The sequence below is a fragment of the Chelmon rostratus genome, chromosome 8 (assembly GCF_017976325.1).
Source record: "Chelmon rostratus isolate fCheRos1 chromosome 8, fCheRos1.pri, whole genome shotgun sequence".
Taxonomy (NCBI): domain Eukaryota; kingdom Metazoa; phylum Chordata; class Actinopteri; order Chaetodontiformes; family Chaetodontidae; genus Chelmon; species Chelmon rostratus.
Window position 1 is genome coordinate 20,768,830 of NC_055665.1, and position 26,972 is coordinate 20,795,801.

General features: G+C 40.6%; 1 protein-coding gene across 2 annotated transcripts; it reads right to left on the reverse strand.

The window, feature by feature from the left end:
* Positions 1-14,739: 14,739 nt before the first annotated feature.
* Positions 14,740-26,560, reverse strand: LOC121610418 (terminal nucleotidyltransferase 4A-like). Of its 2 annotated transcripts, none has more exons than XM_041942514.1 (12): positions 25,697-26,560; positions 24,896-25,019; positions 23,392-23,438; positions 20,568-20,688; positions 20,366-20,473; positions 20,154-20,282; positions 19,477-19,690; positions 18,452-18,569; positions 18,226-18,329; positions 17,872-18,059; positions 17,576-17,713; positions 14,740-17,338 (listed from the first exon to the last, which is right to left on the reverse strand). In XM_041942514.1, the coding sequence occupies exons 1-12, from the start codon at positions 26,386-26,388 to the stop codon at positions 16,892-16,894; spliced, it is 2,430 nt and encodes an 809-aa protein (XP_041798448.1). In that variant the 5' UTR covers positions 26,389-26,560; the 3' UTR covers positions 14,740-16,891. The 2 variants fall into 2 exon arrangements, with proteins under 2 accessions (XP_041798448.1, XP_041798447.1); XM_041942513.1 differs by having other exon boundaries at positions 18,443-18,569.
* Positions 26,561-26,972: the final 412 nt, after the last annotated feature.

The following is a 26,972-nucleotide window of genomic DNA, read 5'->3' on the forward strand; positions in this document are numbered from 1 at the left end:
AGTGATACAAGTGTTTGCAGTACAAATCAAACTACATTTCAAAATAATGTAACAAAGAAAACTTTGGTCAATCAATCTGTCTTGATATCTTTTTGAGCTAAGCTTTCCTCCACATTAAATCTGGCCTGTTCACCCTCACTTCTCCTCAAAGCCTCCAGCTATTTCAGTTTTCGTTAACAACTCTGGCATCATGTAGACGACCACTCACTAACTACGCCAAGACAGCTGTCGGCATATGCTGTCCTTTCGCACTCCATCACGTGAACAAAAAATACAAATAAATACAGTTATCATTAGTGAGCATTTACTCTTGGCATTAAATGTTGAGTATCAAATACTTCCTTCACGTCAAAACAACAAGTGTAAGTGTGAGGTTACATTTGAGCACAACTGGCGTCGCGTTCACTCGACTGTGCGACCTAATTGTGGCATATTCGGAAACTCGTACATTCAGCTGCTCATTGACAAAGAAGCTAGTTCCCTGTTTCATATAAGTTGTACATGAACTTACCTGGATGAATGGAGATGCCGTGGTCGACCCCGTGTGGGATTTCATCATCCGTACAGCGTGCTCGCCCCTCTCTAAAGTCACTTCGCAACGCTAAATCTTGCGCAGCTAGCCAGGTCAATTAGCTTCTTACCGTGCTAACGCCACAATAACCGGCACAAACTTCTACTAACAAGTTTTTTTCCAGCGAATACCTTTGATGTGGTACACCAACACTGTTGTCTTAAGAACTGTTTTTTTTCTTTTCGTGAGACAATTGAACGCAGATTTGGACGGTGAAGCCGAACTTCAGAAAAAAAACTGTCACCTAGGTCAATGATGTGGACGACAGAACTGTCCAACAGAGGGCGCCACGCGCCCAAACACCAGGCAGTGATTGGCTGACCAAAGCGAGTGGGAGGGCGCTGTGCGAACCAGTTAGTTACTACGTGTAGGTTTATTACAAGAGATGTTTACCAATGTTTGTGCATTGTCCTGAGCAGCCATTTAGACACGTGATACTTGTTCATACATTAATGCTAAATAAAACATTTTTTTTGCTCTTATCCTCTGTATCATGCACACGTTTCCACAACTCATCCAAGCAGAAATTTCATAAAACATTAATTTGAAGTGAAAAAAGGTTTTGAATCATTTACACCTGTTGTTGCAATAATTGAATTTAATAAATTTGATATATCTCATTTGTATTTCAGAACACACCATTGTCTACAGAGCCTTATCTTATTCTCCTTTGTCTCCAATTCTCATCTGGCATAACCTAGATCATCATTTGCAGTCAGTGTGAGACAATTAACTGCACAGGTGTTTTTACCTTTAACGGATTACTGTATTTGAATCTATATTTATAACCTATTATTTTTATGTATAATTTATTATTTCAAAACATCACTACCAGCGAAAAGTTATGAATAGCAATGAAAATGAGAGGGTGAAAGGGGACAGTTATTCCGATTTGCTATCTTCAATCAAAAATGTTTAGTGTAATTACTGGACCTTTGGATTCAGGTTAACCGGAGACTCAAATCTAGCCCAAAGTGTATTTACAGCATGTGCCAATAACAGAGATTTTTGCTCTGGGCACAAAACCAACCCTGCTATGTTGATCTGCAAGTATACATATATGGACTTCCATACTTGCCCACTCTCTATACTAATTCTCATTATGTAATGCATTCCCCAGCCTCAAACCCTAACCATCACAACGACATGTCTAAACCTTACCTCAGCTGTAATCTAATCATAAACCAAGTCTTAACCTCGAAAAAGCCAGAGAAGTGAAGACCTGGCAAAATGTCATTACACTGAATTTGTGCAGCAGGAGCCATAAATCTAACACAAAACTTATTGATCTTGTTTCACCAAAGACAACCAAGCTGGTGGTTTACTAACAGTATCAAACCAATTAGGTTCCTTGTTTTGTCTCATCAGTGAAAGGTAGAGAGGAGCTGAGAAGATAAGACCTCCAATTTACATGCAACATTTCAGTTATATTTCATTTGCCATGGTAAAGATATGCAAGGTGCAAGTATTTAAATTCAGAGCAGGCGGAGAAAGATTCAAAAAAGCTTCTCATCAGGGGTGGAGATTCTTTTTCCTGCTGCCATAATTTTCACACTGCTTCTCTTTGAAAGGGACTTCAATTATTCACAGCTTCTGCACAGTGTCAGAGAGAGTAAAAAAATGCCTTCATTCACAGTTCACAAAGTGTGACACATTCTGCCATATCCTTTATTCACCTTTTATTCTCTAATTTACCCTCAACAACTAATCAGAGTCTCAATTTTCTCCTAGTTCACCCCCCCTGAGAATTGATGACACTGCCCTGTGGCAAGTTCAACCTTAGCATTGACATTGATCACAAAGCACAGAAATGGAAATATTAATAAATGTGTGAAAATAAAGAGTAAATGTGTGAAATTTAAAAAGAAATGAGTGAGGCACTGTGTGAGCTTCACTGTCTTTGTCGCTCTTTGAAATGAGAAGAGGGTGATGTGACAGTCTGAAGGACCTCTACTGTGTGTGTGTGTGTGTTTGTTTGTGTGTGTGTGTGTGTGTGCGTGCGTGCATGTGTGTGCATGCGTGTGTGTGCGCGTGTGTGTGTGTGTCTTGACAGAATGGGAACAACTGGAGTGTGGTCGTGGGACTTATCTATCTCTTTCACTCCCCCATCTTCTTTTCACTGCATTACTTTACACAAACAGAGAGGCAATAAGCTGCTGCCCCTTACAGTATTTTCCATCAAAACCACTATTTTGTATGACACATCCTCATACATAAACAACAGAATAGGTTCTTTGGGGGAAGACGGTTTAATTTCGTACTAGAGCTCTCTTGCTTTTCCCTCCTCCGTTGTGAACTGGTCTTTAACTTCTAGTATGATGTTTTTCTCTTGACATCCCTTTTCTCTTTCTCCCTTTGCCTCTCATTTTCCATCCTGTCCTTCTCCTTTTTTACACTTGTGTAACCCGCTTTTGTCACAGGCTGCTGGGAATTCAGGTGGATCCACTGTGCTGCCTGAAAATGAGTTCCACAGGGGGCAACTCCAGTGATGGAGCTGGTTGGAAATACTGCCTATTTTTAATGAAACCAGATTGTAGAGTGCTAAAAAAATGTTGTTGTTGTTTGGGGGTTTTTTTTGCCACGTTTGCTGTGACCACCAAGTATGAGGGTGCTTGTCAGTGCAGATGCACATAGCAACCGTATGTCTGCCAGTGTTTGTGTACATGAGCACCAAGTCCATAATGACTCTGTGGACATAGACACACAGTGGGATCGAAAACTTGGTAATTATTTATTACTTGTTGAGTCCCCGTAGTTGTAATTCTAATGTGAAAATCCATCCACCTGCACACTCTTCCCTTTCGCTGAATAATTTCATCATCACACTACTTGTTTTTACTGTTTGGTGCCAAAGCGCAGAGCAGTGGAAGCAACAACAACTTGTTTTTGTGTGTGAGTGTGGCTTCCAATAAACTTTCAGCAATGGCAAAACAATGTCCCTAAACCAAATGCCATTGTGTGTGTGTGTGTGTGTGTGTGTGTGTGTGTGTGTGTGTGTGTGTGTTTGGCCACGTATTACTCATATTGTGGGACATAAATCTGTTTAACAGTCACGTCATGGGGACTCACAAAAACATAAGTCCCAATGACATGACTCATTAAGTTTGAGGGTGAAGGTTTTGGTGAAGGTTTTGGTGAAGGTTTGGGTTTGGGTAAGTGTGTGTGCCTGGGTGTGTGTATGTGTGTCTTTGTGAGAACCAATTTGAGTTTTGGAATGTGAGAACATTTTGGCTGGCCTATTTTTGGACAGACCTTCAAAGGACTGTTTGACAGTTCAGGCTTGATTTTAAAAGTTGGGTTAGAATTATTAAGTGTAGGTTGGGCTTAAGGTTAGGCATTTAGTTCTGATAGTTAAGGTTAAGGTAAGGGGCTAGGGGATGCATTATGTGTCCTCACAAGGATAGAAGTACAAATATGTATGTGCATGTGTTCCTTCCATGACAGTGATAGATCCTTTCTCTCAAATACATTGTATAGAAGATGCTTATCAGTGCACACATACAATATACCTCTCACCCTTGATATGCTAGTTACCTTGGCAACATTTATTTATAGTTTTGATTGCTGCTACGTGACCATCTTGGAAGGCAAGAAACGTATGAAACAGGATGTCAGGTGTTCTTGTTTAAATCCAAGCAAAGTCAGTGAATACAACTGAAGGTCTGACATTGTCCAACTGTCAGAGGGACAAAGGGCAAAACATCTTAAGAATTCCATCAGCATAGAAATCATATTAGACGCTAATTAGATAATTAGACTCATTAGGTTAAGAATATTGTCTTAAACAGCAAAAATGCCAAACTTGTGTGCCTTTTTGGAAGTGTTGAATATTGATAACTGGAATGGTGTCATTGATATTGCTAGTTGTATTTCTATTTTTCAAATAAAAATTCAAGTTTTATTCAAGTTAACAAAATATGCAGCTTGTGGCTTCTGGCCATAAAAAGAAAACCCCCGTTCAAGTAGCTTTCTTTTCAAATAAATGTATCCTCTCGAGTATACTTGCCACTGCACACATGTGTAATGCTGCACACCAGAAGGTCGAGCTGGAAAGCCTGGAAAGGAAGGAAATCAAGGGTATCAATGTTTTATGAAAAGATTTTTTTTTAAAAGGCAGACACGTTGCATAATGCAAAAATTAAAACATATATAGTCAGTAAACGTAGAAATAGCTAATGGAGCGTCCTACAGGATAGTAGGGCTACAGATAAAGGTGCACTTCATTGAGCAGTTGATCAGACAGAATATCTGCCTTTACAGCAGGCATACAAAAGTTCCCACTCAATTAAATACACTGGTGTCTGTGCAATATCTGCACTGCTCAGTGTAATTTGCACCCCAGCCTTACCTGAGACAGGGCCTAGAATAATGTGTGCTTTTTAACATTTGCATAGCAGAATGAATAATAGCAGAAATAATGAATGCTTCTTTAGTTTTTCTGTCAAGCAGAGTACATTCCATTTTGGGGGTCTTTTTAAATGTAGCGTTGAACTACAGAATATTCTGATAATGTTCCTTCACTTAGTTACACTATAGCTCGTTTGAATTGTAAATCAGTTTTAACATCAAAACCATTGGGCTGGATAATAGGGAAATATGAATCAAAACAGTCTTCCATTAGCAGCATTTTCCACATTAAATCCGCCCTGGAGATTGAAGAAAATGCAAAAGCATTTAGTAAGCCTAGTTTGAAAGTCAAAAATTGAACTCTGTGTTTATCTTTATCTTCATGTCTCCCTTTTTAAAGAACTGGTATCCTGACTACCATTTCTTTTGGCAATATTCAAACCTGCGTCGGATGATTTCATGGCCAAGCACAAGTACAACAAGCTGTAGATACAACACTGATATCCCTCACTCTCCTTTTAGCTCTGTTTTTGGTCTCTACCAACACCTGAGAAAAATATGTGGCTCTTTAGCTGCTTAATGTTTCACTATGTTGACCAGCTAACTGCTCTTTCCATATCTGTAGTAGGTTCATCTCTGCGTTTTTGCTGTAACACACATTAAGTGCTATTAGCTACTGTGAACACCAATCAGTATCCACGACAAGTCAGTCCGTTAACTGCTCGTTTTTACAGGAAACACGTAAATATGCAGAGGCAAATAGCACTCCACCTTAACTTTCAGGGAAATATTACATAAATATAAATATTATTTACATATAATTATAAGATCTCAATTGAAGCCCCACCCGCTGCGGCTATATGCCAAGCCTCAAAGACAAGGCAATAAATTGCCTGCCTGGAAGTTTTATTCATATTCTCACCTTGCCCAGAAATGTCACTGTTATTGCCAGTATTGTATTGCATAATGAAAAGAAAAGACAGTAGACAATGAAAGACATATTTGAGGACTGGTGTGGCACTATGGCAACATCATCTCCTGATATCTCTGTTTTCCCACAATAGGCTCAATGCACTTTTCTTGCAACATGTTTTTGACAGTGGTGACCGAGTTGGTGGCCGTATCCTCAAATCCTTGGCATTCCAACATCAGTAAAGTATGGCATGAATGACCCCCAAAATGACGCAGTAGATTCAAACCCACGGGAGAGCAAACTTTTGGTACAGTAATCTTGCTAAGCCTCTGAGCTTCATTGTCCACATGTCCTCTGCATAGAGAATAAACTTGAATGATACAAATTAGGAGGCAAACCTGGCCCTGTTCAGTTTCATATAAGGGCTCACATCTCTTTGTGCCAGCCGTCATTCTTATCAGCCTTCTGTACGTGGACTGTTCAGACAAGCACAATTAAACAAAATAAACCATTACTCTGCCTGTCCAAGCCCATGAACTAGTGCCATGCTTTTCATGTTATTATCTATCGATCTATTAGACAATGACAGAGATGAGCTGTAGGGTGTTGTGGTGCCCATTGCTAGCATTTCTGGAAAAGGGTACAGACATTAAATGCATTATTACACATTCAGACCCAGAGATGTTTAATCAAAATAGGAGTTTGGGCTTTGTAAGTCAAAATGTGGTATCTGGTGCAAGCAAATTGAAATATATTGAAGAAATCTACTGTAGAATATCACTTAAGATTATGAAATGAGCTGCATGTATGCAATTATGATTTAGAAGAAAAGCTTATTATCTTTTCCATATACAAACATATTGCAGGTTATGAGTAAACAACATGGAAATTAAACCTGATGTCATGAGGACTGGAGGTGTCTTTCAGAAAAATCCAGCACAGTCTGATGTGGTCAAACGGGCTCTGAATACAGTCTTCATATCCAATGATTGTAAGCAGAGACAGAGCAGCAGATGAATGGAAACACTGTCGACATGCAAGACAAGTTAAACTATGTCGTCCCTTTTAATGTGTGTTACGTAAAGTCTAAAAGTCCATTAATGCAACTTCAAATTAGAATGGAATAAAATGAATGAAACCTATTTAACACAAATGTTAAAGTCTAACAAGGCATTAAAGTTATAGTCGAGTTTCAGTGCAGCAAAGCCCTAAATTAAATAAAGGAAATAAAACTGCAGTAGGGAAATTCAAGGAAAAGCACACATCTAGTTGAGTGAGTGAGTGTGTGGTATGACTGCAAACAGCATACCTGCCCATGTCATGCGGATCACACCATTCGAGAGTGTGACAGAACACCGACTGCAGTGTGACAGAACACTGCCAAATGCTGCACACAGCTGATTGGCTAGCAGAGTGTGTTAATGAACAAGGTCTTTAATTAAAGCCTTATTGCCATTTAGAAGGCATGGGTTATGGTGACTAACATGACAACCAGTTTGAGATGTCAGGCAGTGTTCAGAAAAAGCCTCCAGCCTTCATGGCGGTCTTAAACAGGAAGCTGGGTTTAGGTGACATCAGAACTTTACTGCATCCAGCTGATTACTAAATATGTCTATGTCCATAATAGTTCATTACCTAAAACGCATTCAGTATAATCATGATCTGTATCTAATTTGTATAGAGCCAAAACATTGTTACAACCCTGATTCCAACAAGTTTGGACGCTGTGTAAAACATAAGTTAAACACAATGTGATAATTTGCTGAGGCTTTTTGACATATACTCAATTGAAAACAGTACAAAGATAATATATTTAATGTTCGACCTCATCAATGTCATTGATTTTTATAAATATCTGCTTATTCTGAATTTGATGCAGCAACATGTTTAAACAACTTGGTACAGGGGCAACAAAAGACTGGGAAACACTCCAAAAACACCTGTTTGGATCATTCCACAGGTAAACAGGTTGATTGGTAACAGGTGATAGTATCATGATTGGGGATGAAAGGAGCATCCTGGAAAGGCTCAGTTGTTCACAAGCGAGGATGGAGCGAGGTTCACCACTTTGTGAACACATGACTGTATAAAGGACGTCACTGCATGAGCTCAGGAACACTTTGTTGTTGGTAACAGTTTTTTTTTTCCAATGATTGCATTCTGTGTTTATTTACACAGCGTTTTTTGGAATCAGGCTTGCACAAGTAAAAGAAAATACATCTCATTTTGCAGTTACCCTGGCCTAAAGTACATGACGCACACAATCTTTCTACATAAATTGCAGTTATTGGATCATAGCATAAATGTCAAGCTTTGTGCCAACAAATATGCAAAGTCCTAATGACTTTTTCCCATGCAATCCTCCAGACATTCAAAGCTGCCCTTTCTTATCATCCACAGTTGGTAGTTTGATTAGCATTTCCATATATTTATTTTATCTTTTAATCTATTGCCGTGTAGTGAGCGAGGCGGAGATGAAAATTAAGCAATTAAAAGTCATCCAGTGCTGTCATAAAAACTCCTTTCCAGTGACACTTGAGGAAGGTCTGGATCTTTGCCTGAGAAAATTAATCATCCAACAGTCAATTTACCTGTCACTCTCCTCCAGTATCCCAACACTGCGGGGTATGTTCAACCCAGTTGTCAAACTGAAGAATCATATCAGAACTGCTTCCATTTCACACTATGATGCCTTTAATCTCATCTAAGACCTTGCATTTAGATGAGGTCAGAGCTAGTTGCAATAAGCATATCTGAGTCTGCTGTTTATATAGTTTACTGCTGACTCTGGTATATGCCCGCCAGACCATTCAACTTATAATACATCCTGTTACAGTGCTAAATATGGTATAGTAATATAGGTTAGTATGACATTTCAATCTGCATTAACTGATCTTATAAAGTTGATTTGCTTAATGTGTTAGCAAACAATAACTTATGTACGCATCCAGCAGTTTAGCATCATATTGGTTTCTATTAATTCCGAAGGAAAATATGTGTCTCTTTAGCTCCTAATATGTTTACCAGCTAGTTGCTAATTTTGTGTGCCATTTGATGCTGGGCAGGTAGCGTGCAGTGCTTTTAAAAGCTTTTTTTGCTGAAAACAACAGCCTGCTGCCCTTGCAGAGGATGCTGATGAACATGGTGAGAGTGAATCAGAGCAGTGACAGGCTGGGAAACCATAACATTGAGTTTAAAGATGCTAAAACGCTACCTTTAAAAAATATATATACTGATTAGCTTTGATAGCTTTGATCAGTAGACCAGGCATGTTCAAACTATTCCATAAAGGGCCCTGTGGCTGCAGGTTTTCATTCCAACCAAGGAGGAGCACTCCAGGCTGGACTCATTTAATCAGCTGATCTCATTCCTCAGCTGATAATTAGGCGACCTCTTGACTGGTTGCAACAAAATCCTGCAGCCACAAGGCCTTTTATGGAATGGTTTGGACATGCCTGCAGTAGACCCTATTAAATAAGAGCATGATGTTTAAGTTACACATTTCATTCCTTTTTGCTCTAAGATGTTCATACTGCTGACGTTTAGTGTTGCTGTCCAAAGAAACCTCTTTGTTCAACTATCAATGGACATTGAATAGTGGCATGTCAATGGAAGTCTGCTCCAGAGCATCACTTGCAGCTTGTTACTGCATAAATGTTGACATCTCCCCATAGTCCCTCTCATGGCCGGCTTGACACTGCATGACTTGCTTAATGCCAAATGTCTACCTTTAGCTGATCTGATGTCTTAACTGTTTTAATCGTGAATAATGATCAGCATGTTAACTCACTCGAGATAAGAGCGTCTGCCATTTGTTGTCAGCGTGAGCTGTCACTTGACAGATGCCAGCAAATGCTAGCATGTCTGCCAATTCAAAAACAAAAAAAAGCTCAAAAATTAGCTTGTGGGTTTGTGCATCCTTGCATTTTTAGACTGCTACAATCACAGTTCTGTGAATATAGGATGTTTTTTTCTCTCACTCCTGGCTTGTGAAAGTTTTATTTATGTAGCACATTTCATTCCAACAAAAATACAATGTGTTTCAAAGAAAAAAGCAATAGAAGCAAAAACACAAACATAAACACATGCACATACATACATACAAGATGGGATGAAACACGGCTAATGATCAAGGTCTGTGTGCTGTTTCCTTTATGCGTGTAACACTTCGAAACCCCCCAGAGTGTTGAGAGCTGGGGACTGAGATTTGAGTGACAGAGACAGCAGGATTGTAACTGGGAAATTGTGGGCTCAATAGACTTATGCATCTTTGGAGCAGTTAAAAAGCCTCCTGATATCCAATTGGTCATGGGAAAGGTGAGGGCTTGTAGAGAGAACTGTGAAGAGTACACACTATAAAAAAAAGTACCAAAATTTTTTTTTACCGTAGGCACTAATTAGCAGACAAAAAGAGCATCAGAATAAGGTGTCCATGCCATCTTCTATTATCTGGATAATCAGATAATGATTTTGAAAACTGAACAATGCTAGTCCAGAAGGCAGACTACAAGCTACAATGAAAAGATAATGTAATGAAAGGCAGAGGGTTTGTAAATCTGCACCGCTGTTTACGTACAGCCTTAAACTGAGGAACGGTGAACGCACCAATGCTGCACTTATCATTGAGTCTTGCCTGAAAGAGGCACTTGCTCTCCAAATTTATTCTTAGCATTAACTTTCAAAGAACCCCACTTTGGGAAAAGACATTTTTTTTTCTGTTTGAATAAAAGAATCAATATATTTAAATGTTTATTCATACAAATTGAGCCCCCTGCTGTTTATTTGTTCTGCCAGGCACCCGGGACTGTTGTGGAGTGTTGGTGAAAAGTGAACTGTGTGTGTACAGACTCGCTGAAATGAATGCCCCATCAGCGAGTATACCTGTATGTTATATCCATGGCTTTATCAGTAGCTAGCAACATGCATGCATATTGATATTAGAAACATCAAATCCAATGAGAAATGAGAAAGAGAGAGAAAGAAATGAGGCTCATAGTAAATAAATGCAGCCTATCTCTATTACCACTGAGAAAATTCTTGACCGACATCTGTCAACAAGCAGGTTTAGCTTGTTGCTGATCGATGAAGGCCATGCCTCGGTGGCGCCGTTGTTCATGCTTGTTGATGCTGATGCCATTCATATTTCCCCTGTAAAAATGAAGAATGAACGCTGCCCAAGACCAAGCCACTGAAAGAAATATAAAAACAGTAGTAATTAACTGCAGATACAGAGTAACTAGGGTCTGTTTTACTCTGCTGCGAGGGTCTTTGGAGACAAAGTGTGTTTCTTAAAGTTGCAGAAAAGAGAGGGTCCATTATTCACAGAAAAGTAGGTTTTGTGTGAAGCACCTGAATACTGATGTCTATGGGTCATTTGTGATCTTTATACTAGAGAGAGGCTGAATGGAGCTATTTCACCAGGCAGAATACAAAATAGAGAATCCATCAGGCCTCTTTTAGTCAGAGAAGAAAGGATATCTCAAGTGAACACACTGGATCGAACTGTGAATAAGCGTGAAATCAAGGTAAGTGAAGATATCTAGGCCAAGAGGCTATGGATTTTAGCCAACATAGTGATGCGCTTTAACTTCAGAAACAGACAAGGGAGATAAGCCTTATAATAATTGCAACATAAATGAAACATGAATGGACGTAGTCCCATTAGGGCACACAGGGCTCTGATTTTGAGCTTTAGGCTTGATCTTAGACAAAAGAAGGGTGGTTGGCATATCCAGGAGGCTTGCCGTTAAGTGTCCGAAAAACTAACCCAAATTAAAATGCAAGCTTACACTTACAATACGCTGGTTACATGTTCAGGTGTATCAGATGTAAAAGTGTTGGTGGAACAAAATTAACACAATCTGCATCTAGTCACTTCCTATTTATCTGTGTCAGATATGTGGGAGGGATGCTACATAATGTCTCGACATGCCTTCCGTATATACCAGAGCTGTTATCCATACTGTAGGCTGATGGACAAATAATAAATCAGAGATAATGTTGATCTCTCATCTTGATTTTTGCGTCCTCATGATCAGCATGAGGTTTGATGTTTATTTTGATCGTGTGGCATAAGGGGATGTATGATATGTGACAAGTAGCACGTCACGTACCTTTAGCACGGCAGGCATGTTCTAATTAGGCACCAAGCGCTAAAGGATTGAATGAAAGTGTTAGTCATGCCTTCATTATCTTACAGGGCTTCAAGTTACCAGTGATGCTATATTTGTATCAAAGAACTGTGGAGGGACATGATTACCAATCAATTGTGTAAGTATGGATGTTAGAGTATGTTTCACACAACATAGCAGAGATGATGAAAGAAGCCCATGAGAATGATGGAGTGTGGAAGAGCACTTTTTCTTCCATTTCTTGACTTTTTTTACCTCCATACCCCCCAAAAAAACAAAAGTGTGTCTGTCGACATCACGCTCATTTTGTTCACTCAGTGAGCTCATCATCTGTATCTAGGTGGCTCCATGCTGTAAATAGCATAATAGTATAAATGTGTACGACCAACAAACAGAGCCTTTGATCACATTCCTCTCTCTGAGTATTTGGGAAGGATATAAAGGGAGCGCAAGAGACAAGCCGGCCTGAAAAGTAATTGGCAGAAAGACAAGAAAAAACATTTTTTCTTAATCTGGCCTGAGCTGCTTGATAATGATGCTAAAGGGGAACCACATACAAAATCCACATGTGCAGCAGAAAACACTAGAAATTTTTGGATTCTGAGGGTTTGAAAGAGGATATAACATTGGCCTAATCTTTAAATACATCAACACATATCTACATGTATATTGTCTTATTGAATGGGATGTGCACTTGATTGGGCTGAGAAGATAACTTTAGAACTTTTTACGCTTAAAACTGAAAAAACATTAAAGCTGCTCTGATAAGTAATTTGATATTAACTATATGGATGGAAAGAGGTCACTTGTAGTGACAAACCCATGATGGTTGATGGTTTATGGTCTCACAGATCTCACCTTATGTGTTGCACAACAAAGTGAGTTTGTCTTCTGCACACCATTGGTGATTTCATACAGTTTTTATGCTGTGAATCAAAATTTTAAAAACAGTTTTAATTTGATTGTAATATGTGAGATCCCAAAAAATCCACAAAAATCCCACTTATACAGGAATCTTCTCGCCCATTCATGAAGGAATTATGACGGCCATGTGCACCTGGATACACTGTGAATTAGACAGACATGCACTGTCTCATGTGCTGGAGTTTTTCACTGGATAAGATATACTTTGAGAACTACCAGAGTATTAAATGATCGCAGAGAAAAAAAACATTCAATCCTGTCATGGCCTGAGGAGAAGAGTTAGGACACTGAGAAATGACATTTATTTACAAGACTGTCTGTCAGTCTGAATACGTGAATGCAATCTGCTGACAGCAATTCAGACTTAACTGACATTTCCTTTGTCCTGGCATTCACTGACTGTCATTTGAACAATGTTGTTTGCAAACACTAACTACATCCACACGGCGATTGGCATCGCACTGTGGAGGGCCTGTGTGTGGGACTTGAATACGCAGAGATGCAAATTTTCTACTGTCAAGACACTGACAGCCACAAACAGCCCGAAGGCTTAACTACTGACCTTTTCTTAGGAGAACTTTATTTTTCAAGCCAGTGGGAATTGGAAGGGAGGTCTTTTGAAGAACTTTATTTATTTCTGTATGCCTGGGTGTCTCACACTTGTATTGATTGGCATAGGAAAAGTTCTGTAAAGTTCATATTTGTTCCATCTGCTGCTTAAAGAGAAGAATAAACTGCAGAGATCAGATTCCCTGACTTGTTTAGAAGGGGATACTTGACAACACACTAAAGTTGTGATTTCTAACACTATAATTTCCCTGCTAAAACGATAAATGTTTGTGATTTTGTGTTCCTGTGTAGTGCAAACCAAGTCCTCAATGAGCATTTTGTTTGGAAAAAGTGTTCTCTTCCCTATCTGCTGGCTGGGGGCCGCTCTCACTGAGGACTGTGTGTTAATCATCCAGAGGAGATGGGCATGCATTTAAATATACACCAGCACCAAAGATTGCACAGACAGCGGCTGAGCGTAGTGGCAACTGGATTCCTCATCCGAACACTGATGAGACTGTGTGTGCACATGTCACATGTGCATTTGTGTCTGCAGAATTTCATTACAGGATCAATGCAGCCCTGCCCAACTAATCTGGTTAATATATCCCTCAGGAACAAAAAGAGCCAGCTTTTAACAATATTATGAACTATATCCTGTGCCAAAGTATCACTACTATTTAATCATCAATGAAGACAGATTCAAGAAAGTGGATGACGACGAGACAGGATCTAATTTCCTAGTGCTTTAGTCAGCTAGTTTGAGTCAAGAAAGGGTAAAAGGGGTCTCGGTGAGGACACTTTTTTCCCTTGGTTTTAATTGGAATAAAATGACAATGGTTCCAGCCACTAACCCTCCCAAGATTGAACCTTCAGACGAGTGATTTTGTTTAAGCCCTCTCCCCTGTCACGTTCTCCTTCCCTGCACCCTGCTGACGATCTGAAAGGTAATGGATTAAATACAGCTAAGACAAGCAATGATCCACCAGTGCCACCATCAGAGACCACAAGGAATTACACAAAGATGCTATACTACTGCAGGACTCCTAGAGGGGCAAGAAGTTGAATTAGAAAAACTTGCCATAGTGTAAACAAGACTGTAAAAGGTAACCAGCTGGAAACCATACAATAAACAACCGAAATCTGAAAGTTCCCCTCTCAGCAAACCGAGGTATTAACAGCATTATCCTTGCTTTGAACTGAAATATAGCTTCTGCATTTAAGCATATGAAAATAGTTTTCACCAGCGTAAGAGCAAACAAAACCCATTACAAACACACACTAAATGTACACACAACTGGAAATGGAGTTTTAAAATGTTTATTAAAAAAATAGAAAAACTTACATAAAAAACAAGGTATACATCTATATGTCAGTCATTTACACACAACCAATCCTAAATTACACACATATGAGCTGGGGATTTGGTTTGTGGCAATATTATGTGACAACCCATCCATTATCTCCTGGACGGCTTAATAAAAGCCGCACTGACAAGGGGATAATGCTAATGGTATCATGTTGAGTTGGTAAAATGATCACAGACTTCATATGACATCACCACACACATGACTTCAGCAAATTTTGGTTTGGTTCATGGCTCTACCAAAACTTGTGTAATGGTGAATCTGTGACTTCCCGAGCTCAAGTCCTTGTCTGGATTGCTGTGTGAATTATGTAGCTTTGAAACCTTGTCTTAGAAATACTGACTTTAAATATGGGAGAGGAAAATCTCTTGTACAACCAGTTTGTAATGATCACCTTTGAATTAAAAAAAAAAAAAAAGAAAAAAAAAGATGGAAATGAAGCTAATGCTAACAATCGTTGACTGCAGCGGGAGTCTACTCCTGGAGCACACACCTAGAAGCTGCATGTAAAAATAAAAGCCAAGTGAACCTGGCAGTGCTTGTAGAAACAAAGGGTAAATACAGAGGGCTGGCTACGTCCAGGAAAAAGGGCAAATTTGGTCATTTAAGAAGGCAGTTAACCTGTTGCTTTAACAGAATCAAAGGAGATATAAGGCAAAACAAGCATTTTGCTGGTAATAAGTAGCACCGACTATTCTTGAAATGACAGGAAGGAAAATTACTAAAGATGCATTTCCCCTGTACAGCCTAGAGTCTATCTAGAGGAAATACACCCAAATAAAAGTCAAACTAATGAATAGAGTGATATGTTTAAAGTTAGAACTAGTGGTGGAAAACATTTGGACAGGCAGTTGGCAAAATTTCAAGTGATCATGATGCAATGGTAAATTAAACAAGACTAAAATGTTGGCATCATGGGATTTTTGGCACATTTCTCATGTTGCAATACCATAGCTCCCCCTTCTGCTGGGAAGCAGAACATACATACAAACACATTCCTTCAAGGCCCTTAAATCCATCTATTGCACAGATCAATGATGTCTAGAAATAAAAAAGCAAACTTATAGTGGGGAAAACCCCAAAAATAAAACTAAAATGTGAAATAAATTAAATAAAAGCAAGTCATTATTGCACATAAACGCAACAAACAGAAGGTGGTAATATTGACAATACAAAAACAAAACACAATAGTGCCAATGTGATAAGAAAAAAAATCCCTCGGTGACAAAACAAAAAACAAGAGAACAAAAGAAAATGACCAACACACAGACACAAAGAAAACACTTGGTACATTCAAACAAGTCATCACAGTTTAAGCACTTGAGACAATGTCCGTTTTGTGCCGTCACACCAAAAACATCAAGTCAGCGTTGTGCTGCATAGGTAGAAAGGTAGTGCTTCGCTTCAGTCCAGAGTACAATTTGTAGATGATAGTCCAAGCTTTAAGAGCTCTGACTCAAGAGCGTAGCCAATATGGATTTGCATTCAGAAGACCAAATGAGCCCAAAACCTGATCAAGGTCCATTAAGAGTCAAAACTTCAAGACAGACCAGGCTTGATAAACCAGTTCAGTACTATGGCACGTGATGTTGCTTTCCAAGATGTTCGAGTTGCATTGAAACTCAATACTTGACTGAAGTCTTTAGTTGATCAGCCAAAGTTTTTAGCAGCTGGAAAGTGACCGTTTGAGAAGGTCCAGTCTGGGAATCAGTAATTCTTCAGTCAACTCAGAGTCTGTGCTGGTGTGCATCAAATTCAGAGGAAGGGCTTGTGACTACCATCAGACCAATATAACAAAATGAGTAGAGCTAAGACTTGTAGGTCTTTCACAGTCTTCCGTCACCTGCAAGAGCAGCATCACTTAGTGTTCGCACAATGCTAGCAGAGACTGATCATTTGACACCTTGGAGACTACTTCAATTGACTTGTTAATTCCAGGATGAAGTTGACACATTTTGGGGAGCCTCCAACAAAAAACAGGTGTATCATGAATCATTCACAGCTTTACAACACCAACACTTTATGATGGGCTAAATGAGGCCTTCAAAAAACCCCTGCCAGTCAAGTTGAGCCATGCAGTTTCAGCCTCTTATCTGCTCTGGTTGAGAGCAGGAAGATTGTCCCTCTTTCTGCGCCGCCAGGTGTTACGGTTGTACTGTTGCTGGTTCCTGAAACCTGGTGTTGTGTTATGACCCTGGGGAATGAACTGCCGCTGGGGACTGAAGTTAACTTGAGAGTGGTTTTGACCTCGGAGGCTGGCAACTTGATTGTGCTTGAAGCCAACTTTGTGCGGCTCAAGGGAGCCATGGGAGTTGGATCTCATGGTGTAAGCATGGCCCTGCTGGCCTCCTACCTGAGAATGGTGGAGATGGTGAAGGGGGCTGGGAAGAGGGCTTGTGGAGTTGGTGTGCTGGCAGACTTGTGCAGCTTGTGCCATATGACGGTGCACAACGCTGATTGAAGGTGGATTCTCGTGGTAGAAGTGGCAGTCAGAGAGTTGGGGGATGGTTAGGTTTTCTGGGATGGACATCTGGACCTAAGGGGAAAAAGGGAAGAATATGCAATGAGAATTCTGCCAGGAGGGAGGTTTACATTATTGAAACACGTTTAGACACGATTAGACCTCAATGTCAGGTTAACATTTGTATGAAAATTTCCATTTTAGAACAGAAAGGGAAAAATTGGCCTGGATTTTACACTGCATGAATTGAAAAAAATGTAAGTGAAGATTTATGCTGTTTCTGCTACCTGTAAAGGAAATAAATAAACTGACCTGAGGCGGGGTGTGGATAAAGCTCGCTGGATGTGTGGCCCTCAGGTCAGTAGCCATCTGCATTACTGAATGGACTGAGGCCGGGGTGAGGTGGTGGAGCTGGATAGCGGCATTACTGCTTGGAGGAGAATCAGACTCCTGGAAGAAGATGATCACGTTATTCCGACAAGGTCTTTGTGAACCTATGAAAAACTGAATTCACGTGTAATAGTTTGACATTAATTGTTGCCAAAGTGGTTGTGAACCACTGAGAACTAATAAATCACTGATCTAAACAAAATATCCTTTTTCCTTACTATGTCACTTCCGGAAGAAGAGGAGGAGAGCGAGCATGCAGACGACGATGATGAATGGTGTTGAGGGCTGGGGAGGAAGACTGGAGAGGGTGAGGGCGAGTCAGCACTGAGAGGGGAGGAAGTATCTCTCTGATCCTCCACAGAAACCAGCATCAGCCTGGCGAGGTCCTGCTCACAGGTCTCTATATCTAGGACCAAACAGAATACGAGTGTTGAAAAACTGTTTGAACTGATTGGACAGCATCGGTATATTCGCCACATATTTGACTCTTTAAGAAGGGGAAACATTTTGTTCCTTTTCTAGAGGCCGCACAAAATACAACTCCAGACTAAATGTTGCAGAAAGTAAGTTACCATGGTTCTCCAACTTTGCATACTGCTTGGCTCCCCATTTCTTAATCGTCCAGTCCCTATAGGCCAACACCTCTGGGCTGACTCTGATGATGCGTCCTAAAGTACTACAACACAGAGGGAGGTACAGTCCATCATTCTATCAAGCATAAAATCAAAACTAGTGCTAAGAAACACACTACTAAACTTAGAAAATAATGTAACTAATGAAGAAATCAACCTGTCATACTCTTTGTTGGGGTAAGCTCGTGCGAGAGGAGACACACCATGACTCAGCACCATGTAGGCAAAGTCAAACACCTGCTTGACTTGCAGGATGCCATATGAACTCCTGCCCACGTCGTTCCCTGTGAGGATCAGAAAACATGAAAATGTGATATGTGGCTATTATCAGATTTGTGCACGTTACTGGACATTAGTAGTTAGTTACAGTTACATTCTCTAAAATGTAACAGAAGTACTTGACCAATTGCAGCATATAAAAGTAATTACTATGGAAAGAAAACTCTGCATTACTTTTAAATGTCTTTAAATGTCTAAATGCTTCAATTCTTATTTATGTACACATAGCTACTTATAATTATTTTAGAGCTGCTGTGGCACAATGAGGGACAAGACAACTTGTCCCTCATTGAAATTTTATCTCAATGTACCCCTTGTACCACAGTAGTGAGAGGAGTTACTAATACTGTTGACCACCAGAGGACAGCAATGACTAGTGTTCCTACCTGGAAACTATCTTGTATTGTCTTGGTAAGACATGATGCTGGATGCACACATTAAGCAATCTTTGCTACAGTAGGTAATACATAATTACATTTGACAGACCCAGGGTTCTTCAGTTTATATTAGAAATACTTCAAAATCTATGACAAAGAGCAAGCTCACTTTGCCTGAACTGTCGCATCACCGTCATAGATCATAAACCAGAAAATCTGGGGAATAGGGCACGTTTGTCTGCCATCATCTGCAGTTGTCCACTATTTTCAGCTAAGACAAAAGTAACATGCCCATTTACATTGCAGTCATTGTACATGAGTCACTTAACAGTACCAACAGAGCTGGATCCTACTTTACTTTCTTTTCTCTTTTTATAGTTGCCTGCACAACAGCTCTTTGCAATTCCCCATGTAAATGCACTGATGGCAGATGCCTAATGTTCACCGTTACATCAATGTCACACCCATGCCCTGTACATGGACGGGTGAATTGATCACGCTCCCATTTATTCACCAATACAAATCCCAATCTGACCTGGTTGAATTGGATCTTCTATGCAGAGCATGGATGGTCTGTTTCCACTACCCATTGCTTTGAGCATCTCCTCCTTGGACAGGTAAGCACCTCCGTTCTTCACCCTGATGCCGGTCTTCATGTAGTTGAAATCGCGGCCATACAGCTCAAAGAACTCAATCAACAGGATGCCCAGGTTGATGTTGGTACGTTGCGTGTCGATCCGAGGGTGTAACTTTGATTGGCAGGACAAGAAGAGGTAATTACCTACACTTTGTAAACAAATCCAGCCAGTGAAATCGCTTCCCTGATGGATAGCACCGCAGGAAAATATTTAACCTGTGGAATTTTTTCACAAGTGCATCAATGAAAACTGAACATTACCTCTGTGATATACTTACTAATATGCTAAACACGCCAACATTGAGCCACTGATGTCTTCAACTTTAGTAGATCCACCAGTTAGGTATTAACATTCATTGTAATTCATTCACATACTGGGGAGTTATATAGACACTGACTTATAAACTTACAAACTTGCATTGTAAACTGTCAAATCAACAAAAAAGATTTCCATTTTGGCATTCAGACACACTGGTGGCCAAAAAAAGACAAAGAAAAGCTTGGGAGTACAAAAGTATTGTTTTGACAGACAGGAAAGCATTTATGGTAGACGCAACGTGCATCTGCATGTGTACCTGCAGAAAGCTGATGGCCATTAGTATAAGGCTGTAAGAGCTGATGCCTCCCGTGAAGACTTCATTCAGATCCCTCTGCAGCAGAAACTGCTTCAGGACGAAGATCAGGGGCGGCAGAACAGTGTACTTCTACAAAACAGAAAGACAAACATTAGAAACAACTAAAAAAGGCCACAGTTGTGTTTTGAAAATGTCAAGCATTAAAGGCTTACCTTGAGATAGCTTTTGATGAACTGTGCCGCTTTAACAGCAGTCTCTACATTGAAGCTGATGTCCACCTTCACCTCAGTTTCATGGTCAGTAAGCTTGATGATTGGCACCTGAGCACAGGTAAAAAAAAAAATCAGTATTTCATATATAATATTAGGTTCTAAATAATACTTTTGAGAGCACTCTGAGCTCCAGGCGACTTACTGTAGCTTTGTCGAGGACCTTGATGGGATACGGGCCAGCCACATTGTGTTTCTTCAGGGCTTGTTCCAGTTCCTGCAGTGGGGGATGGTCCCACTGTCCAAACACCACCAGGTCAATGTCACTAAGAACCAAAAACACAATGGACTTTATGTACCTTAAAAAGCTTATTTCTCAAGTATTCTGTCTACACTCAGCCCGTACTGGTGCACTGGTTACTGCAAACAATGTTAAGGCCTGACTTTATGTTGGTGGTTTCATGAGGCTGCAGTGAAACATTTTTCTTAAAGACTGTAATTATATAACGCACTTTGATGAATTCATATAGCAAGAATCAGTCATTTCAGGAAATTCGTTCATGATGTGGTCATCTTAGACCTGGTTCTAATTCATAATCCATATGTTGCTGATCATGGAGTTTAGTGAATACATTGGCATGTAGCAGCTGCCTTATTCCCCTACTCCATATATCACTGTAATAACTGCTAGACTGTTAAGTTATTTCAAAATGAAGCTGCTGAAATGAATTATCTATTCTTTCGCACAGCAATTATGTTGACATGTCAGCTTTTTCCAATATAGCTCAACTCTATAACCCAGCAATCCTCCTGACAGCAGGGCCTTGACAAGCACACTACATACACATACACCATGACGAGTTTAAGTCAAATGCAATGTGGTTATGGCGACACTTCTGAGTACTGTATGGTATCATTTTACTGAAACTCTGACAAAAACTAACACACCTTATCAAAAATAGTACTTCTACTTCCTAAAAACTATCAAGTTAATGAGACATTTCAAAAAGGCCCATCTGAAAGTTCAGACTGTACAAGAAACAGAAACATTAGGGGCGGGGGCATCGATATAGCACAGTGTCAAGACAATTCGTGAGGTAATATTGTATTGACCAACAGATGCCAAGTATCAACCTTAGTCCATAAGCTCCATAAAATCATTACTATATTAATAATTCACTTTGAAAATATACAGCCGTATCCAAGCTCCACAGAGAAGCCAATTTCATCGTTGAGGAATCTTTGAGTTCAGCTAAAAGGGTTGCATTAACTTGTGAGGCGTGGACATCAAGGGCAGTGGACTCCTATGGGACTACAACAGCACATCATCTTAAAGAGGACTGGCAAATGCGGTCTCATGTTCTCCAAACTAGAGCAGCACATGAACGACACACCGGGGAAAACACTGCAGGCGACCTGCAAAATTCAGCACAAGAATGGGGGATTGCAGACAAAAACTGGCGGTTATCACTGACAATGCTTCTAACACGGGTGTTGCTGTTCTGTGCTAGCAAGTGAAGTATTTCGCTCAATCTGGCCTTCTGGACGTTAAATCTGCCGACAAGGCTCACAGGGAGAGTGTGGTGGATAGCTGGTGTTTTCAACCGAAACACAGCGGCAAACCACACTTAGAAATGTTACAGTTCCCAATCCACGAGAACAAAGCTGATATCAGTGTGAGATGAACAGTGCTTCTGAAGTGCTCTGGCAGCTCCCTGAACAACAGCCTGCCTTTTGCACAGCGCTGCTGTCTCCCCAAGTGAGAAGGAGTAGTACAGGTATCTTCACCCTGAATGAGATGGATATTGGGAAAGCAGAAGAGACTGTCCGGGCCTTGAAGTCGACAGTGATGTCTGAGGAAAAGCATCCTACTCTGGCACTCGCAGTATTGCTGCTCATACAGCTGTTGCACGACACACAGGACAACACTGGCAACACAGTGCTGATCAGAGATGAGATATGAGACAAAGCATCAGTCAAGATCTTGAGAGACATGCCAGTGCAGTAGACACGAACACCCTCGCTACAGCATCAGTGTGTGTATTTTACAGGGAGAAACAAAACAGCAGACCATCTTTGAGCCAGAAGCCAAGGAACATCAAGGGGACATGGCTCCAGTGAAGAGGATCCCAGACCCCCGTCATACCAGCCAACATGAGGAAGTCACTTGGGCTAGCAGACTTACATGGTCAGACTTACAGTGTTTTATCCCAATCACTGTCTGCCATATCTGAAGTGGAGGTGGAAAGAAGCCAGGAGGTCACAGCATTGCCCCTCCCAGAAGACCCACTGAGCTGGTGGAAAGCACATGAATAAGTCTGTCGTTTGCTAGCCAAGCTTGACAGGACACCTTTGCATCCCACGTACTAACGTCTCAACAGAAAGTCTTCTCGATGGCTGGACACACTGTCACGGTACGAAGGAGCGCTCTGACCCCAGAATATGTGGATCAGCTCCTCTTTCTGAGCAAAAATGCTGACATTTCCTCACTCTTCAAATGCCTTTGAACTGTAGTCCCATGGTCAGCAGCAAACAGGAGCACATACTGTGTATTTTAAGAGTGTGTGTTTTTTCTAATCTACTTTCAATTTAATAATAAATTACTTTTAAATTTCCCATTTGCTGAGGAGGCTGCATAACTTTTTTTGTAGAAGTTGCACTGTTCAAAAAATAACACAACATTTGCATTCAGTTAAGTTGGACTATGCACACTGTAATACAAAACAGTTCTGCCTGTTTGCTCACAACACTTCATGAGATCTTTTTTCAGTGTTGGTCAGTCTGACAATCTCACATCGCTACAATGAAAATGACTTGAAATTAAATGAACAGACAGAAAACCTATTTGATAAGATAGACGTTCAAAGTTTTCCTTTGGGGACATAATTTGCAGTTGAAAAATAGGCAAGAAACTGCTTTATAGCATCACAATATTCAGAATATTGCAAAATGTTTAAAAGCTCAATAACTCGTATCATGATAATATGGTACAGTGGGGTCTCTGGTGATCCTAACAAACATGCATTTACCTTGTTGGAAGATAAAGTCCTGTGCTGAAGCTGCCAAATATCTCCACCTGCAGAACATAAGACAAATGAATACAGGCCTGAAGTTGTAAGACATCACTGGAACCATTACCAATTCGATAGCTCGTGTCTTAGCTTGTTTGACCTTTGTGTGTGTTGAGCTGAGTGAGTTTGGACACTTTAAAAAGGCTTTAGCTGTACAGCTCCACTCCTGAATTAGTTTAATCCCTCATACACATTCTGGCTTAAACAAATCACACAAACTTGATAAAATGTCACCAGGATTCCTGCCTAGCATGTAGCTGTGCTTTCTTGTACCAAGGAAACAGGTCAGGTTGGAATGACAAGACATCTTAACAAATATTTTAAGTTTTGAGTCATTCGTTCATGCAATGGTTCTTGTGAAATTTGTAGCCCAATTATGCCAATGACAGACGAACTTGACATGCGGTAGAGCTGATATTCATTGTATTAAAAATGCATCCAAAAGTCAAGACTTATGAAAAAGTGGGAAATAAGCAGGACTTTCTTGCTTGCAAGCAATATGCAAACAGCTTCATACTCTCAAAATAACACAAAACTACATATTAAATATGGCTAAAGATGGCTGTAGAGACACAACATGGGAAAATATGAATTATGCATTTTTATGTCATACTGACATACAGTAGTTTGGTGTACATGTCTTTCTGTAGTTTCATTCTGTACATATGAAAGTCTAATCAAAGTCAAACATGACACTGATCTGTACAGATCATGGGCAGTTTCACTTTATGTATAGTGGCATTTGATATTATTGCCAAGTGTGGTCTTAATGTCTGTACTGCCACAGCTTGGAATAGTAACACAAAGTGGTCTTTAGAGAGAAGAAAGAAAAAAATCCAATCCACAGCGAGGCCTGGTGGGACCTCTCCGGGCCATGATTAGCTCAAAATGTTTATAATGTTAACCAAAAAATGGTATTTGTTACAAAGTGCGCTCTGTCAAACATTATGTTGGCAACACACAATGGAAAATAATTCACTAACGTTACTTTGGGAATGCAAGTGACATGAATAATGATTACATCTGGCCAACTCTGTTTGGACGTGCAGTGTAAACTTGGCTGTTGACTGCCTGCAGCGTGGCCAAACAGGATACATAAAGTGCAGTAAACTTCCAGACACACCGACTGCTGAGTATATAAGACAGTAACATTGATTTAATGAGGAATTTGCAGAGCAATAAACAAAAGTCAACACATGAGTAAAATGCCTTCCTAAAAAGCCAAGCTTATATGGGACAAAGCTGCAAATCAAAGAATATGCTGGTAGTAAATACAACTTCATATCCTGGTGTAGAAATGCAGGTATAATGCTGAGCTGAATCGTCTGACACAGCATCAACGGACATATTTAAACTCATTAACATATGACATTTCATCTTCAAAAGTGTCTGAATCATCCATCTCTGCGTTACCTCTGCAGGCTTGTGCACAGGCACACAAGTACATCCGACTGACACTCACCCGTGCTGTCGGCCACAGGTCCTTGATGACGCTCTCTATCCTGTTCACGACATCTCGTCTCATGGCCTCCTCCTCCGGCCGCGGTGACATGAAGTTGAAAAAGTCCACGATTTCTTCGTGAAGACTGAAAGGAATCAAGGGAAACAGGACACCTGGGATCATGGACTGGTACACAACAGGGAAAATGTTTAAAGCACTGGGAAACAAAAAATCATGCGTGCATCAAAAACATCCACGCTCTGCAGCAGCTTAAGTTAACTAAAGTGTTTTGTAAAGTACAGCTACACTGATTAATTGATTAGTCATCAAACATTAAATTAATGGGCAACTATTTACATCGATTCGAATCGATTAATCAGTTTGGGTAATGTAGAAAAAATGCACAATTCTGTAATTCCAGCTTAAATGTGACTATTTTTGTGCATATTTCCACCATTTTATAGACCAAACTACTAATCGATTAATCGAGAAAGTGATCGACAATGAAAATAATCTTAGTAAATTGTTTAAAACAAAAAAGGAAAAAGAAGCAAATCTGACTGACACACACTTGAAGTAAATTCAACAAGACGGAGTTCAGTTGGTGGGACCACAACTAATGATTTTTACTGCTTTTTCGTGTGTCTTGTTAAAAACTGGAAGCACATTTGTTGACACAAATTCTATTTTTCATAAATCATCGTACACCGGCTCTTACGATTGATGAAACAGCGTGTGTCAACCACTGCTCATTTTGTTGGGAGACCTGTTGGAGTACATTTGAGAAGCCGTCAGTGACAGCTCTCAGTCCGGGCTGCTTACCCGTTGATGCCCGGGCTGTACCGCCTGGTTTTCCACAGGCTGCAGGAGGAGTCTACGTAGTGCCCGTACGACAGGAGCGGGTCGATGCCGTGGAAAGTGTTGGCTCTGTTCAGATGCCGCCTGCGGCCGGACGAATGTGGTTGATGGTGGTGGTGCTTGCTCCCATGCTGATTTTTCATCCCGCTGGGGGTGTGGCCGAAGGGTTGTTGCATGCTGCGACAGTGTTGCTGAACGGCGTGGAAAGGCGGAGGACGCGTCCGCTGCCGCCTCAGATTGTTCTCGTTGAACTCGTGCTCGCCGTAGTGTAAAAACCGGCTGGCCTCTTCGGCGACGTTCAAATTATCGATTTGCAGAGAGGAGCCGGAGGGCGACGAGCTTTCGGCCTCCGAGTCCAGAGAGGAGGAGGACGGCGACAACGAGCCCTTCCTCCGGACACTTCCCCTCTCTCCGCCGCCGTCTCGCTTGGGCAGATTTCCAAACACCCCCCCCGGCGGCGGCGCTAGCTTTTTGCAGTACTCGCCGTTTGAGTCCGTGGAGTTCGCATTTTGTACCGCAAAGTTGCGTTGGTGGTGAAGGAGGTTGTCGATGCCGGAGTTTGCTCCAAATCCCTGAGAGGTTTCCCAAATGTGCATCCACAGGGAACTGGCAGGTCCTTTCTGCTCCGGCTGGAACCAAGCGGTCCTGGGATCCATTGGGAGTCGAGTTGAACGAGAACCTCCTCGCGGGAAAATGTCGAGCAATTTGGCAAATAAAACACTGAGCACTCAAGGTAACAAATAAATCCTACCGCGTTGATTTACTTGTTATCCTCAAAGTGCTTCATGTCTGCAAAGTGGTTCGGTTTTTCAAGCGGTTCACCCAACTCCACTCCCCATGTAAGCCAGCCAATATGGCGCAGCCAGCAGCACGGATCAGCATGTGCGCATGTCTGAGGGATTTAAATCTTTGAACACACCCCTCAAGTGCGTCAAGTCCGCCATACACAGGCCGGAAAAACCGGAAGCTACACTATTTCAGTTTTGACTTTGATATTATTACACCGTTAACAAAATATCAATGTTTTCATTTATTTCCACGTCTTATACCTTTTTCTCAGAGTGTGTGAATTTATATGCATTTTCATTGTCTCACTTATAATGTCGACAAATAATGTGTCATTTTAGATTGAATATTGTATAATTTAGTACAAATGTGAAAAATCTTACAAAACCACAAAAAACTGAGAAGCATTTCAAGAAGTACCTTGCCCTCTCCGTAATGTAATTAAATAACAAAA

What these genes read in the sequence shown, in the direction of transcription:
- LOC121610418 (XM_041942513.1), bottom strand. Translation starts at nt 26,388, where the DNA reads ATGGATCCCAGGACCGCTTGGTTCCAGCCGGAGCAGAAAGGACCTGCC. An exon ending in TCATCAAAAGCTATCTCAAG is followed by an intron (nt 20,283 to 20,365) that starts GTAAGCCTTTAA and finishes TCTGTTTTGTAG; the next exon opens with AAGTACACTGTTCTGCCGCC. An exon ending in TTATCCACACCCCGCCTCAG is followed by an intron (nt 17,339 to 17,575) that starts GTCAGTTTATTT and finishes TTTTCCCCTTAG; the next exon opens with GTCCAGATGTCCATCCCAGA.